The following is a 14321-nucleotide window of genomic DNA, read 5'->3' as shown; positions in this document are numbered from 1 at the left end:
TTGTGTGGGTTATATGGGTTAAAGTCACTTCATGCTACACCTCAATGTACATGTATGCCAAAGTGACTCTTCCTTTAAAGATGAGACAAATTATAATTGTTTTCCTCTTATCAAAATTAAAATGAAATCAAGTTGTATTTGCACTTTTCAAAGAAATCATGCAAGACCCGATTGTCGTTCAAGCCATTGACTAATAAAACAGTACATACTCTATATTGTTGGACCATAGAATGCTGGTCCAAATATATATGTAACATGAAGGCTGTCAGGTTGTTCTGTAATATGAAGGCTGTGAGGTTATCTGACTCCTTGGCTGCAGGGTCCTTGTTCTCTTCTTCAGGAGACCTTCACCTGACAATGCAAACCTTTTTTAACCATACAGTTGCTAGCTTTGGAAGAAATGGGAAGTGAACTAACTAAATGAGCGCGCGAGAGAGAGAGAGCTAGGTATTACTATTGTCTGTGACAGTGTTTTTCCTCTGCTGGTTTACCTAATTTATTCAAGCCGGGGCCAGAGGAAAAAGGGGACAAAACCATTTTAAAAATGCAATTGTACATTGTGTGTCACGGCTTTCTTCCTGGGAAGGAGAACCGGACCAAAACGCAGCGTGGTTATAGTTCATGGTTCTTTAATAAGAGACACTAAACATGAACACAACTACAAAACAAGAAACGTGAAAACCGAAAACAGTCCCGTGTGGCACAAACACTGACACAGGAAACAATCACCCACAAAATACCCAAAGAATATGGCTGCCTAAATATAGCTCCCAATCAGAGACAATGATAAACACCTGCCTCTGATTGAGAACCAATCCAGGCAACCATAGACTTACCTAGACACCTAAAAGAACACAACCCCATAAATCTACAAAAACCCCTAGACAAGACCAAACACATAAATCACCCATGTCACACCCTGGCCTAACCAAAATAATAAAGAAAACAAAGACAACTAAGGCCAGGGCGTGACACTGTTACTGTGCATACGGGAATGCAGAGAAGCTTAGGCCTGAATCCATTACTGCTGGATGGACAAGCACTGACAAAACAAGGGAGGGAGAGAAACAGAAACAGAGGGGCAGGGGACAAGAGGAGGCTTGCTAAGGGGAGCTCCCATTCTGTCTAAGCTCCCATTCTGTCCCATTCTGTCTAAGGGCTAATAGAGAGAGGGGACGTCTCTATTTCTCCACTCTGTTTTTTTTCTGGTCGTTTGAACTATATCCCAGATCCCCGGGAGCAGGAGAGGAGCAAGAAGCAGACGCTGTTTCACAACAAGCAACAGAGCAAAGAAGAGAGCAAGAGAGGGGACGTCACTGCACTTTGAACTTGTACAGACTAGCAGGACCAGAGGGAGCTGTGCGTGACTTTATCATGATCTATTTAAAATCTTTGTTGTAAATAGTGAGCCTTTAGATTCAGTGTGGTTGTTCCCTGGCTTGTCTGTCATCTGGGTGGATAGAATAGTGCTGCCAAGCTAATGAAACAAAAAAGTGCTATTTATAAATGTTTTTGTGACTCAACCTTCTATGGGGTTGAATGACAACATTTCATTTCCAAGATTTTCTGAATATCTGCTTGTGGCACATATGTATAAGAAGTTCTCGACACCAATTTGAGCTGCTGCTGCCTGTAAGATTGATTGATAACACTTTCTACACACAGCCCAGAACTGGTCCGACTAGTTTGTAAGTAGGGTAAAGTAAGTCGGGCAGTTTGAAGGAGAGCAGTCCTTTTCTTTCTGGTATTTTCCTTCCCTCCTCCCTGCTTGTCCAGGGAGAAAGTAGCATGGTGTAAGGAGAGGAGAGACAAATGAAGAAGGGGGGTCCTATTTTACCCCTCATAGACCCTCCTCCTAGTGTGGCGGAAGTGACAGAGACGGAGAAAGAGCGAGCGAGAGCATGAGCCTATAAGTGTAATTTATTGTTTCCTGTGAAAAGGCAGGCTGCACCCTTTTCTCCCTCCTGAAATCTGAACTGCTTGTTGTGTCAGAACTTTCAGGAGGAGCCATTGTCTAGGGGTCACAGGAAAAACAGAGGAGTGAAGGAGAAGAACAAGAGAGTGAGAGGTCGGAGGACAGCACCGCAGTAGAAAAATAGAGGAGTGAAAGGGATCTCCGGGTCATTTGACGGAGACAGAAGGGGAAAGAGGTCAAGAGAAGGAGTCTGGAACATGTGCAGTTTCAGTTGTTTTGACTTTTCATAACGCTGTCAGTTTTGCTTGGAAGCTGACTAAAAACCAATACCTCTTTGTGTGTGTCAGCCGTGTCACTCAGATATGGCCATGGTGATCAGGGGATGGGGCAACTCTAATGGAGAGACCAACGGACTGGGGGGGGAGAAGGCTTACCTGCGTGGGGATGAGGAGGAGGGCTCACCCCAGGCCGGGAGTGATGTGGAGGAGGGAGACGAGGACAAGGCGTGCGTGGTGAACTGCGTGGTGTGTGGGGACAAGTCCAGTGGGAAGCACTACGGGGTGTTCACCTGTGAGGGCTGCAAGAGCTTCTTCAAGAGGAGCATCAGAAGGAACCTCAACTACTCCTGCAGGTAGGTGAAGCCGCTCCGTAAAATATCAAGAAAATACGTTAATGTGAAAAACAACCATTTCAAAAAGGCAGTCTAAGAAACACACCATTTAATGTCAAAGGTTACTGTGTTAATAGGCTACTGTAATGGATCCCTAAAAGTCCTATTCTTGGTGGTCATACAGTATATGTACAGCATGCTTACAGACCCTGTAACTTGTTAGATAATATTTCCCTTGGGGAGTCCTCTTTGTGTTAGGTTGTGTTACAGCTTTATCTCAAGTTAAAAAATAAAAATAAAAAGATTTTCAGGTGTATAATATACACATGGCGAACAGACTTATTTTGTATCAGAACCAAACACATGTGCATTTCCCACTCCCACCTACAGTACAGTTAGTAAAATCTCTTACAGTACTACCATATCACACTTCTGAGGAATGTGAGCCTTTGTTTATCGTTATCTAAGGGCCACATTCAATCAAAACTGTTTATCCATTACTGCACAGTGTACATAGTAGTTACAGTGCTCTCAATCTGTTTCATAAGTTGTGAATCTTACAGGACAGGAAGATATATTTCAAAGCTTTACAGACCTATACAGAGAAGCATTTGTATTCTGCACTCCACAAAACCATTTATTTATGTTCCAGCCTATGACTCCTTTCACACAGCCAGAGCAGCCACTCTAAGACTATTAATTCATGAGAGAGAAAGAGAGATCAGGGTAATACATTCTGTCTAATGTTCTGTTGTGCAGGTCGAATCGAGAATGCCAGATAGACCAGCATCACCGCAACCAGTGCCAATACTGCCGGCTGAAGAAATGCTTAAGTGTTGGCATGCGCAAAGAAGGTAACTATCCTATCTTCTCTGTTGCACAACATCTCTGCCACTCAGACGATGCCTAAAGCAGAGGTAGAGATACTGCCAATCCAATGTTCCATATACCATAACGGACTGTTGGCACAAGTTCGTTCTACAAAAACATGCCCCTGCCATGATAAACAGAGCTGACATTTCACAATTCCGTCAGTTGGCCAAATGATTTACATATCTACGCTGTAAACTACAGCAAGCTCGATTTTAAAATGTGTTTAGGGGTGAGGAAAAGAGTTTCAAATATCGGTTTGTCAGGTAGCTTAGTGGTTAGAGCATTATAGCATTGGGCCAGCAACCGAAAGGTTGCAAGTTCAAATCCCAGAGTTGACAAGGTGAAAAATATGTCAATGTGCCCTTGAGCAAGGCACAGGGTTGCTGTTGATAATGGCAGATCCTGGCCCAACTCACTGTGGGTGAGTGGGGTCATGGTCATTTCCAATTCACACATGAGTATAGGACAAATATAAGCACCCACCTAATTATTATTTTGAATTTAAACATGTTTCATTCATGTAGCTATAGTATTTGTAAATCCAGTTGAACTCTATCCTTATTTTCCCTCTCTCTGACCCCTACTCTAAGTACCCCTGCTACGTAGTACGTATCATTCTGCCCGTTGTGTCAGAGGCATTTCCCAGGCAGTACATAGGTTGGATAACCCAGGCAGCCAGCCAGCCACTCCTAGGTGTCATATTTATTCTGCATTGAGCTGGCAACAGCCCAGAGCTATATTCAGCAAGGATAGTCATGCAGGGATCTGACCCAATGACAGCACTGACGCAGCCTGGCCACAGTGTTTCCTCATGACCTGGAAACGCTTGGATCACCTTCGCCGGGTAACAGGTCACTGTTCACCAGGGATAGTAGTGGTCTACTTTACTTCCAGACTGTTTGTAGTCAATAATACTTCAATGACAAGTCAGACACAGCTAACCACAGCCTAGCCTTGGTAGTTTGACAGACCCTGTGTTGAACTAGTTTAGCAAGACTACAAGTTGAGTATAGCAATAACAGACTATCCAGGCTAGCAGTGAAATGGAATGACATTGTCTGAAACTTGGAATAATTCACAGCAACGGAGGCTGAAAGAAACCAATGTCCAACTAACTAGTTGTTAGACAGTGTAAGCATAGCACTGGTACCTGACAGTTTCTGCTATCAACAATGTGACATTGTTGCCTTGCCAATACATGGACCAGTTGGTCCCCCCTTTTCTGCTATAACAGCCTCTACTCTTCTGTGAAGGCTTTCCACTAGATGTTGGAACATTGCTGCGGAGACTTGCTTCCATTCAGCAACAAGAGCATTAGTGAGGTTGTGCACTGATGTTGGCCGATTAGAAGTTAGGTGTTCGATGGGGTTGAGGCCAGGGCTCTGTGCAGGCCAGTCAAGTTCTTCCACACCGATCTCAGCAAACCATTAATGTATGGGACTTCCCCAAAATGTTGCCACAAAGTTGAAAGCACAGAATTGTCTAGAATGTCATTGTATGCTGTAGCATTAAGATTTTCCTTCACTGGAACTAAGGGGCCTTACCCAAACCGTGAAAAACAGCCTTCACCACCAAACTTTACAGTTGGTACTATGCATTAGGGCAGGTAGCTTTCTCCTGGCATCCGCCAAATCCAGATTTGTCCATTGGACTGCCAGATGGTGAGAGACGAAGGTTGAAAGTCATGCGTCCTCCGATACACAACCCAACCAGCCGCACTGCTTCTTAACACAGCGCTCATCCAACCCGGAAGCCAGCCGCACCAGTGTGTCGGAGGGTACACCGTGCACCTGGCAACCTTGATTAGCGCACACTGCGCCCGGCCCGCCACAGGAGTCGCTGGTGCGCGATGAGACAAGGACATCCCTACCGACCAAGCCCTCCCTAACCCGGACGACGCTAGGCCAATTGGGCGTCACCCCACGGACCTCCCGGTCGCGGCCGGTTACGACAGAGCCTGGGCGCGAACCCAGGGACTCTGATGGCACAGCTGGCGCTGCAGTACAGCGCCCTTAACCACTGCGCCACCCGGGAGGCCCGCGCATGGTGATCTTAGGCTTGTGTGCGGCTGCTCGGCCATGGGAACTCATTTCATGAAGCTCGCGACAAACAGTTTTCTTGTGCTGACGTTGCTTCCAGAGGCAGTTTGGAACCTGGTAGTGAGTGTTGCTACAGAAGACAGACGATTTTTACACGCTACATGCTTCAGCAATCCCGTTCTGTGAGCGTGTGTGTCCTACCACTTCGCGGCTGAGCCGTTTGTTGCTCCTAGACATTTCCACTTCACAATAACAGCACTTACAGTTGACCGGGGCAGCTCTAGCAGGGCAGAAATTTGACGAACTGACTTGTTGGAAAGGTGTCATCCAATGACGGTGCCACGTTGAAAGTCACTGAGCTCTTCAGTACAGGCAGTTCTACTGACAATGTTTGTCTATGGAGATTGCATGGCCGTGTGCTCTATTTTATACACCTGTCAGCAACGAGTGTGGCTGAAATAGCCGAATCCACTACTTTGAAGGGGTGTCCGCATAATTTTGTATATATAGTGTACATGTAACATTGGGCAGAAAGGGGTGCAAATTCCACAGTTTCAACTATATGTATTTCTGCATTGTGAACAGCTTGCAGTAAATGTAAACATTCATCATGAAATCTAACTCATTATTTCTGAAACACAAGTAATAAAAGCAGCATCAAATACAGTATATTGCACAAGTTGCTTATCTTCAGTGTGTCATTATTTCTGCATTGCAAAAAGTCCATGCGTTTCATGTATGAAATACTGCCAGCCAGAGTATACACATACTGTTCACTCCATGCAAATATTAACACACAAACAAAACTTTTGAGGAAATGGTCATAGTTCAACCAGTTTGAAAATGCATTGCATATCATGCGAACGCTAGCTCCAGTATTCAAAACTCCCGACTCTAATTGGTGTCTATTATATATATTACTGTGGAGATGGGCAGTTGGCTCACTTTTTTGAACATGCCTCTAGGCAGTTATCACTCAAATATATGTTTAATAAAGATATCCAGACTCTGGATGTAAGGTTTCATTATTTTACGTGATGTACAAACAATGTCATTGTATATAAAGCATTATGAACTGGGTCGTTCGAGGCCTGAATGCTGATTGGCTGACAGCCATTGCACATCAGACCGTATACTACGTGTATGACAAAACATTTATTTTTACTGCTCTAATTATGTTGGTAACCAGTTTATAATAGCAATAAGGCACCTCTGGGGATTGTGATATATGGCCAATATACCACTGCTAAAATGTGTGGTTTGCAGCACTTAACGCCCAATGTTACATATATGCAAAGTGACTTTTTCGAGTGTTCTATACCGAAATTGAATATTGTTCTTAGAAGGTTTACTCAAGCATCTCTGGACATCTAATAAGCATTTTGCATGCATTGAATTTCAGAAACTCACCTTTTACGAGACCGTTTCGGGGGAGCAGAACTGCCGTGTTGACAAGATGCAGAGGCGTGCCATTTAGAGTGACGATTTCCGGTTTGGTAATTACAATGATCGGCCACCAGATAGTGTCAAAAGTATCTATTAGGATTTAATCTAGAAGAGAGTGGTGTTATTTGATGTTTTGATTGCGTACAGACACGTTACCAGGTGTTTAAATACACTGTTACGTGTATGTAACATTTGGCGTTAAAGGGCTAGAGTCAGCATACTTTCCCATCAACAAACACCTGTTATGTTCAATGCTGAACGTTAGCTTGCCAGCGTGTTTTGCATTAGCCTCTACAACCTCTACAAAGCCCTTTCTCTCCCCCTCTTCCCCTCTCCTCCCTCTCTCTCTTCCCTCCAGCAGTCCAGCGTGGACGTATCCCTCCATCTCACCCAGGCATCAGTCCCACTTCTCTGGTCGGCGGAGGTGGCGGTACCGGGCCAGTAGGGGGCGAATTCTTCAACGGCCAGCCCATGTCAGAGCTCATCTCGCAGCTGCTCCACGCCGAGCCCTACCCCAGCATCCGCTACGGACCCCAGTACGGCCAGCAGCAGATGCATGGTGCTGGAGGAGGCTCCGTCATGGGCATCGACAACATCTGCGAGCTGGCGGCACGCCTCCTCTTCAGCACCATTGAGTGGGCCAGGAACATCCCCTTCTTCCCTGAACTGCCTGTCACTGATCAGGTGGCTCTGTTGAGGCTGAGCTGGAGCGAGCTGTTCACCCTGAATGCAGCCCAGTCAGCCCTGCCGCTACACATGGCTCCTTTGCTGGCCGCGGCCGGCTTCCACTCACAGCCCATGTCGGCGGAGAGGGTGGTGTCCTTCATGGACCAGGTGAGGTTGTTCCAGGACCAGGTGGACAAGCTGACCCGGCTCCAAGTGGACTCAGTAGAGTACAGCTGCCTCAAGGCCATCGCCCTCTTCTCTCCAGGTCAGTGTACTGGTCGGTCGTCACTCCTGGTCCAAACCAAAACCCTTACACCTGAGAAATACAACACCTAGTCCTAACAGGCTGCTACTCTGCTGGTTTTAGTGTTCATAGTGAGTCACTCTGGCCGGGTTCTTTTGGCTCCGTTTTCAAAATGTCCCCCAACTTACTAGAAATACTGATATACTGCAGTGCCTCACTATACACAATCCCTAGGAATACTATTTCTGAATTGATTCCTAGCAAGAATTATAACTCTTGCTTGCGCTCAGATTAGAAAGAGAGAATATGAGAGAAAGTGGGATATAGGCCCAGGCTCATAGCTTTAGAATGAGTGTTCCGTTAACTCCCAGAAAACCCATTATTAGTATTCAAATCTCGACAACATTAGTCATGCTGATGTAAAGTTCAGTCTGTAGGTCAACATTTCTCATATGAACAGCTTTTTAAAGTGTTACATCTCTGTCCATATGATAAATATTGACCTACACCCCTGCAGAAGCACAACTGACCTTTCAATCAGCATGTCTCATTGATCTCAAGTTGTTTGAGAAGTCATATTCTCTTCCATTACTGTTGCTCCTGCCTGTGTTCTGCACTATAGTGCTGACCATTTCTGCACTTCTGATTGACCTTAAGTCCATGCTTAAGTCCGTCTGTGTGTCCTGGTTTGTCCTCTTCAGATGCGTGTGGTTTGACAGACCCCGTCCATGTGGAGTCTCTGCAGGAGAAGGCCCAGGTGGCTCTGATGGAGTACGAGAGGATGCAGTACCCGGGTCAGCCACAGCGCTTTGGACGTCTTCTCCTCCGCCTGCCTGCTCTCAGGGCTGTGCCCGCTAATCTCATCTCCCAGCTGTTCTTCATGCGCCTGGTGGGCAAGATGCCCATCGAGACCCTCATCAGGGACATGCAGCTGTCTGGGAGCTCCATCAGCTGGCCATATGTCCCTGGGCAGTGAGGAACAGAAGCCTAGGACACACAGGATCCTGGAAGAGGATCCTGGCTGGAACCTAGAACAAGATGGAGAGGGATTATTAGCCAGTGATGTCATAATTCTTAAACGTGCAATATGCAGAAATCGCTCTGCCATTTCCTGGTTGCTAAAATTCTAATAGTTTGCCTAATTTCAGTTTATGTGACAAAGAAAGCAGTGTAGAGAATCATTGTATCACCTAAACCAGCATTTTTTTTGTGTTATTTTCAGCTGTTTGAAGCTGGTATACAAAACCGAAAGTAAAAGACGCAAAAACTAAACTTAATTGGAAGCATAGAAATATAACATAAATCGAATGCTTCTTAGACTTGCTTTCAATGAGAATGACAGATCTATAACTAACATTTCCATGTGAATCTGGTCACCCAAAAGGTTACATATTGCAGCTTTAAGGTCTAATAAAACCATTTTTATCTCAATATCAAATCATATTTGGGTAACAATTAAGTACCTTACTGTGATTGTTTTCAATTAAAATAGTTAAAAAAAATAAAAATAAAAATCTTCTTAGCCAATAGCCAATTCTCAAGAAAGAATTTGCTAGGACTGTCTGGGGGTGGTCTGAGTGGGGAGGGAAAAACTGAAAACAAGCTGTTATTGGCAGAGAGGATTGGAACTCTTTCTTATTGGTCTATTGACTAATTTACCACCGGGTGTTGACACCAGGCAGGCCAAAACTCTATCCCAACAAAACAGGCTGAAATTTCAGCTCTTACACTAAAATGGCATTATCATAATTATTTACAATTTCACAGTATTACTCCAACCTCATAGTATGGAAATATATATAAAACACAGGAAAATCACATTTTTGACCACACTGGGCATTAAAGGACGTAGTAGACGAGTACTGTATTGCTACTCACTCAGAGAGAGCCACATGGAAATACCAATGAATGGAACTGGAATGAAACCATTGGAACAATTTAGGTGTTCCGTGTGTATTCCAAGGAAATCATACATTTGACTTGGTGTATACTTCTTGATCTGTATTATGACCTCATTTTAGTCCTTCTCTACCTCATTCTGGCCCCAGAACAGGGCTCTGAAACGCAAACTGTAACTGAAGCCTGTGTGCCACTACTACCTCCATCCACATGACCCCCAACGTGACTCTGTCTGACCCCAGACTCTGTGTGACTCTCTGGCTGCTGTGTTAGGTCCCCTGGGTCTCAAATGGGACCCTATGTCCCATAGCTACAGTGTATAGGGCTCTGGACAAAAGTAGTGCACTGTATGGGGAATAGGGTGCCATTTGAGATTCAGCCGTAAGGGTTTGTGATGCCACAGCCATGGCTCATACTTTCCTTGTATGCTGTTGTCTCCTGAGCCCTCTATTTATGTACATCTTTGGGTATTGATTTACATGAATGTTGAGCTTATAGTTGGAAATGTAATGATACATTATGCATATGTGGTAATGTAAATCTTTGAATGTTATGCAAATGAAGGAAGTATATTTAGCGATAGCATAAATGCTACAATACATGCTATGGTGCCGAAAACTGGCAGAAGCTGGCAGAGGTGAATGTTCACTACCGTTCAAAAGTTTGGGGCCACTTAGAAATGTCCATGTTTTTGAAAGAAAAGTAACATTTTTGTCCATTAAAATAACATCAAATTGATCAGAAATACAGTGTAGACATTGTTAATGTTGTAAATTACTATTGTAGCTGGAAACGGCTGATTTTTATTGGAATATCTACATAGGCATACAGAGGCACATTATCAGCAACCATCACTCCTGTGTCCCAAGCACGTAGTGTTAGCTAATCCAAGTTTATCATTTTAAAAGGCTAATTGATCATTAGAAAACCCTTTTGCAATTATGTTAGCAGAGCTGAACACTGCTGTTCTGATTAAGAAGCAATAAAACTGGCCTTTTTGGGGGGTGCAATTTCAGAATGTGGGAGGTCCCCGCGTCGCCAGTGAAAGTTGGGCCCCTGGTGGAAACATCGTTGGTTCAACCAAGGTGTGCCAAGTGGGATGGCTATGTTAATAGTTGCGTAACTTTTGCTATTGTTTTAACATTGAGAGCACTTTGGTTGTAACATTGCTCTCAGTAGCATTTGAATATATTTGAGTTTCTAAATGGAAGTTGGAGACCTGTTTTTGTGTTTGAATAGCCAGATGACTTGAGTTGTTGCGTACATGTCTGAAATAACAACAGAACATTAGCATTACCCGTGTCTTCAATAATAAAGGTTATATGAAGCCCATTAGTTTTATTGGACCTGGAATTCAAAGCAGGATCCAATTTGAATCAATTTTGCTCCTTATATGCATTAAAACCTCTAAGGGATTGGTGTCCCTATACCGGGACGTTTGTTGCTAACTTGCGCTAATGTGACTAGAATGACGTTGTAAGAAACAGCCAACTTTCCAGGACATAGACATACATGTCTTATGTGCAGAAAGCTTAAAGCTTACATTCTTGTTAATCTAACCGCACTGTCCAATTTACAGTAGCTAGATCTGGGGAAGGGTACAAAAACATTTCTGCAACATTGAAAGTCCCCAAGAACAGAATGGCCTCCATCATTCTTAAATCGAAGAAGTTTGGAACCACCAAGACCCCTCCTAGAGCTTGTCGCCCGGCCAAACTGAGCAATTGCGGGAAAAGGGCCTTGGTGACCAAGAACTCGATGGTCACTCTGACAGAGCTCTAGAGTTCCTCTGTGGAGATGAGAGAACCTTCCAGAAGAACTACCATCTCTGCAGAACTCCACCAATCAGGCCATTATGGTAGAGCGGCCAGACGGAAGCCACTCTTCAGTAAAAGGCACATGACAGCCCGCTTGGAGTTTGCCAAATGGCACCTAAAGGACTCCTAGACCATGAGTAACAAGATACTCTGGTCTGATGAAACCAAGATTCAACTCTTTGGTCTGAATGCCAAGCATCACATTTGGAAGAACCCTGGCACCATCCCTACGGTGAAGCATGGTGGTGGTAACATCATGCTGTGGGGATGTTTTTCAGCATCAGGGACTGTGAGACTAGTCACTATCGAGGCAAAGATGAAAGGAGGAAAGTACAGAGAGATCCTTGATGAAAACCTGCTCCAGAGCGCTCAGGGCCACAGACTGGAGTGAAGGTTCACCAAAAGAACAACGACCCTAAGCACACAGCCAAGACAACGCAGCAGTGGTTTCGGGACATGTTTCTGAATGTACTTGGGTGGCCCAGCCAGAGCCCGGACTTGAACCTGATCGAACATCTGTTAAGAGACCTGAAAATAGTTGTGCAGCAATACTCCCCCTCCAACCTGACAGAGGTTGAGAGGATCTGCAGAGAATAATTGGAGAAACTCCCCAAATACAGGTGTGCCAAGCTTGTAGTGTCATGCACAAGAAGACTTGAGGCTGTAATCGCTGCCAAAGGTGCTTCAACAAAGTACTGAGTAAAGGGTCCGAATACTTATGTCAATATAAAACATTTCTAAAAATCAGTTTTCGCTTTGTCATTATGGGATATTGTGTGTAGATTGATGAGGGAAAAAAACATTTAATACATTTTAGAATGCTGTAACTTAACAAAATGTGGAAAAAGTCAAGGGGTCTGAATACTTTCTGAAGGCACTGGATTTACTATTTATATTATATGACAAGCGACAGTTTATTCAGAGTAAAGATATCTGGTACAACGTATACGGGCTCATTCATTTGGCTCACAAGGAACCAGCAGAAAGAAGCGCCGATAACAGAGTGGAAGCATGTTATGTACAGTACAGAAAGTAGGTTGAGTCTGGAAGTCCCGGTCTTTTGGTTGGCCACAGTTGAGGTGTTGTCTTCTTGGATTGGTCCTGTTGAGCCGTCCGTCATTCCTCTGAGTCTAGTCGTGCCGTTCTCAGTCACACAATGTTCGGCTAGGAAGGAGATTATGTGTGTGTGCGTTTGTCTCTGTCTCAAGGCTGTGTGTCCTCCTCCCAATGTGTGGGTGTATGTCTTATCTGTGTGTCCTCGGCAGTTAGTGTGTGTATGTGTGTGTGCTGTGTGTGTGGGTGTGGGAGCTATCCTGTATGGGACCTAACATGTTTTACTGTGAAAATACGTTGTCTCAGTTATAGCAATGTAATAGCAGTAAGCTGGTCATTTGCATAAGAAATAGCACTTCCTTACAGGCACAACGGAAGAAGTTGTTTAGAGAGTTACCATCTCCCAAATTAAACTCTATAAGGTCTTTAGCTATTTCATCATAAACAGTCATCTTATTAATGCCTCTTATAAAAATAATCATTTTGACTAGTCATAACCTTCTTGGATCTGCAAAAAATACAGCCTTGCTTATTATGCAGTACTACACAAATTTGTTAAATTATTTATGTACCAGCTGACTAAATACTAACACAGAATACACACACACACACACACACACACACACACACACACACACACACACACACACACACACACACACACACACACACACACACACACACACACACACACACACACACACACACACTTACATGAGACAAAGTTCCCTAGTGGACTGACAATTTTGCTGCTTACACTCAACCAATGAAGAGAGGGATAGAGAAAAAGGGACACTTATTCTGGACACATTCTATAACTATTCTCCCATTAATCATATACTTTTCACGCGAACCCGCCGCATGTTTGCAGTAAGAAATCATGAATGTATTTATGTGTGAAATGCCTTCGTTTGTTGTTTATCTCTGTCGGAACCAAGAATTCTTGGAAAAGGTTTTGGTGAGGTCTCCTGTGGCTATACGGCTCTGATTGTCCACAAGAGGTCACAATGTCCTTCTTCTTAGTTGTCTGGTCTCTATGGGTGTTCATTCCTCAGAACAGCTGTACCAGTGATTGTCTGAGGTGAGCTTCTAGCCACTTCCTCCTCGTGTCGACATTCAGGATTCAGACCACAATGGACATGAGCTGCAGCTCTTCGTCTCTCTGGCTTGGCTACTTACATTTACATTTACATTACATTTAAGTCATTTAGCAGACGCTATGCTGTCACATCCTGACATTAGTTCCTTTTTTATGTCTCTATTTTAGTTTGGTCAGGGCGTGAGTTGGGGTGGGCATTCTATGTTTTTGTTCTATGTTTTGTATTTCTGTGTTTGGCCTGGTATGGTTCCCAATCAGAGGCAGCTGTCCATCGTTGTCTCTGATTGAGAACCATACTTAGGCCACCTGTTTTCCCACTATGGGTTGTGGGTAGTTAATTTCTGTTTAGTGTTTTTGGTGCACCTTACAGAACTGTTTCGTTTGTTGGTTTGTTGTTTTTGTTCCAGTATTCATCTTTATTAAAAGTATTATGAATATGTACCACGCTGCACTTTGGTCCTCTTCTCCTTCTCTCGACGACAATCGTTACATATGCACAATTTATTTGTCTTATACCTCCTAAAATCCTAAAATCACATTCATGTCTTTACAAAAATACTTTCATACGCTTTTATATCCTATCCTATCCTATCCTATTCTATGCACAACGTATTGGATGGAAACTTGACAGATAAAGGGGGTATCCATTCCAAGTTATTT

The 14321-nt window shown here is 43.9% G+C and overlaps 1 protein-coding gene across 2 annotated transcripts; it reads left to right on the top strand.

The window, feature by feature from the left end:
- The first annotated feature begins 1145 nt into the window (after positions 1 to 1145).
- On the top strand, positions 1146 to 14110 carry LOC115145292 (nuclear receptor subfamily 2 group F member 6-like). Of its 2 annotated transcripts, none has more exons than XM_029686752.2 (4): positions 1146 to 2546; positions 3285 to 3379; positions 7245 to 7814; positions 8495 to 14110. In XM_029686752.2, the coding sequence occupies exons 1-4, from the start codon at positions 2278 to 2280 to the stop codon at positions 8767 to 8769; spliced, it is 1209 nt and encodes a 402-aa protein (XP_029542612.1). In that variant the 5' UTR covers positions 1146 to 2277; the 3' UTR covers positions 8770 to 14110. The 2 variants fall into 2 exon arrangements, with proteins under 2 accessions (XP_029542612.1, XP_029542611.1); XM_029686751.2 differs by having other exon boundaries at positions 1147 to 2546; positions 7242 to 7814.
- Positions 14111 to 14321: the final 211 nt, after the last annotated feature.

Source organism: Oncorhynchus nerka, linkage group LG17 (genome assembly GCF_034236695.1).
Source record: "Oncorhynchus nerka isolate Pitt River linkage group LG17, Oner_Uvic_2.0, whole genome shotgun sequence".
Taxonomy (NCBI): domain Eukaryota; kingdom Metazoa; phylum Chordata; class Actinopteri; order Salmoniformes; family Salmonidae; genus Oncorhynchus; species Oncorhynchus nerka.
Note: the sequence above shows the minus strand (reverse complement) of the source record. Positions and strands in the feature narration are given on the sequence as shown.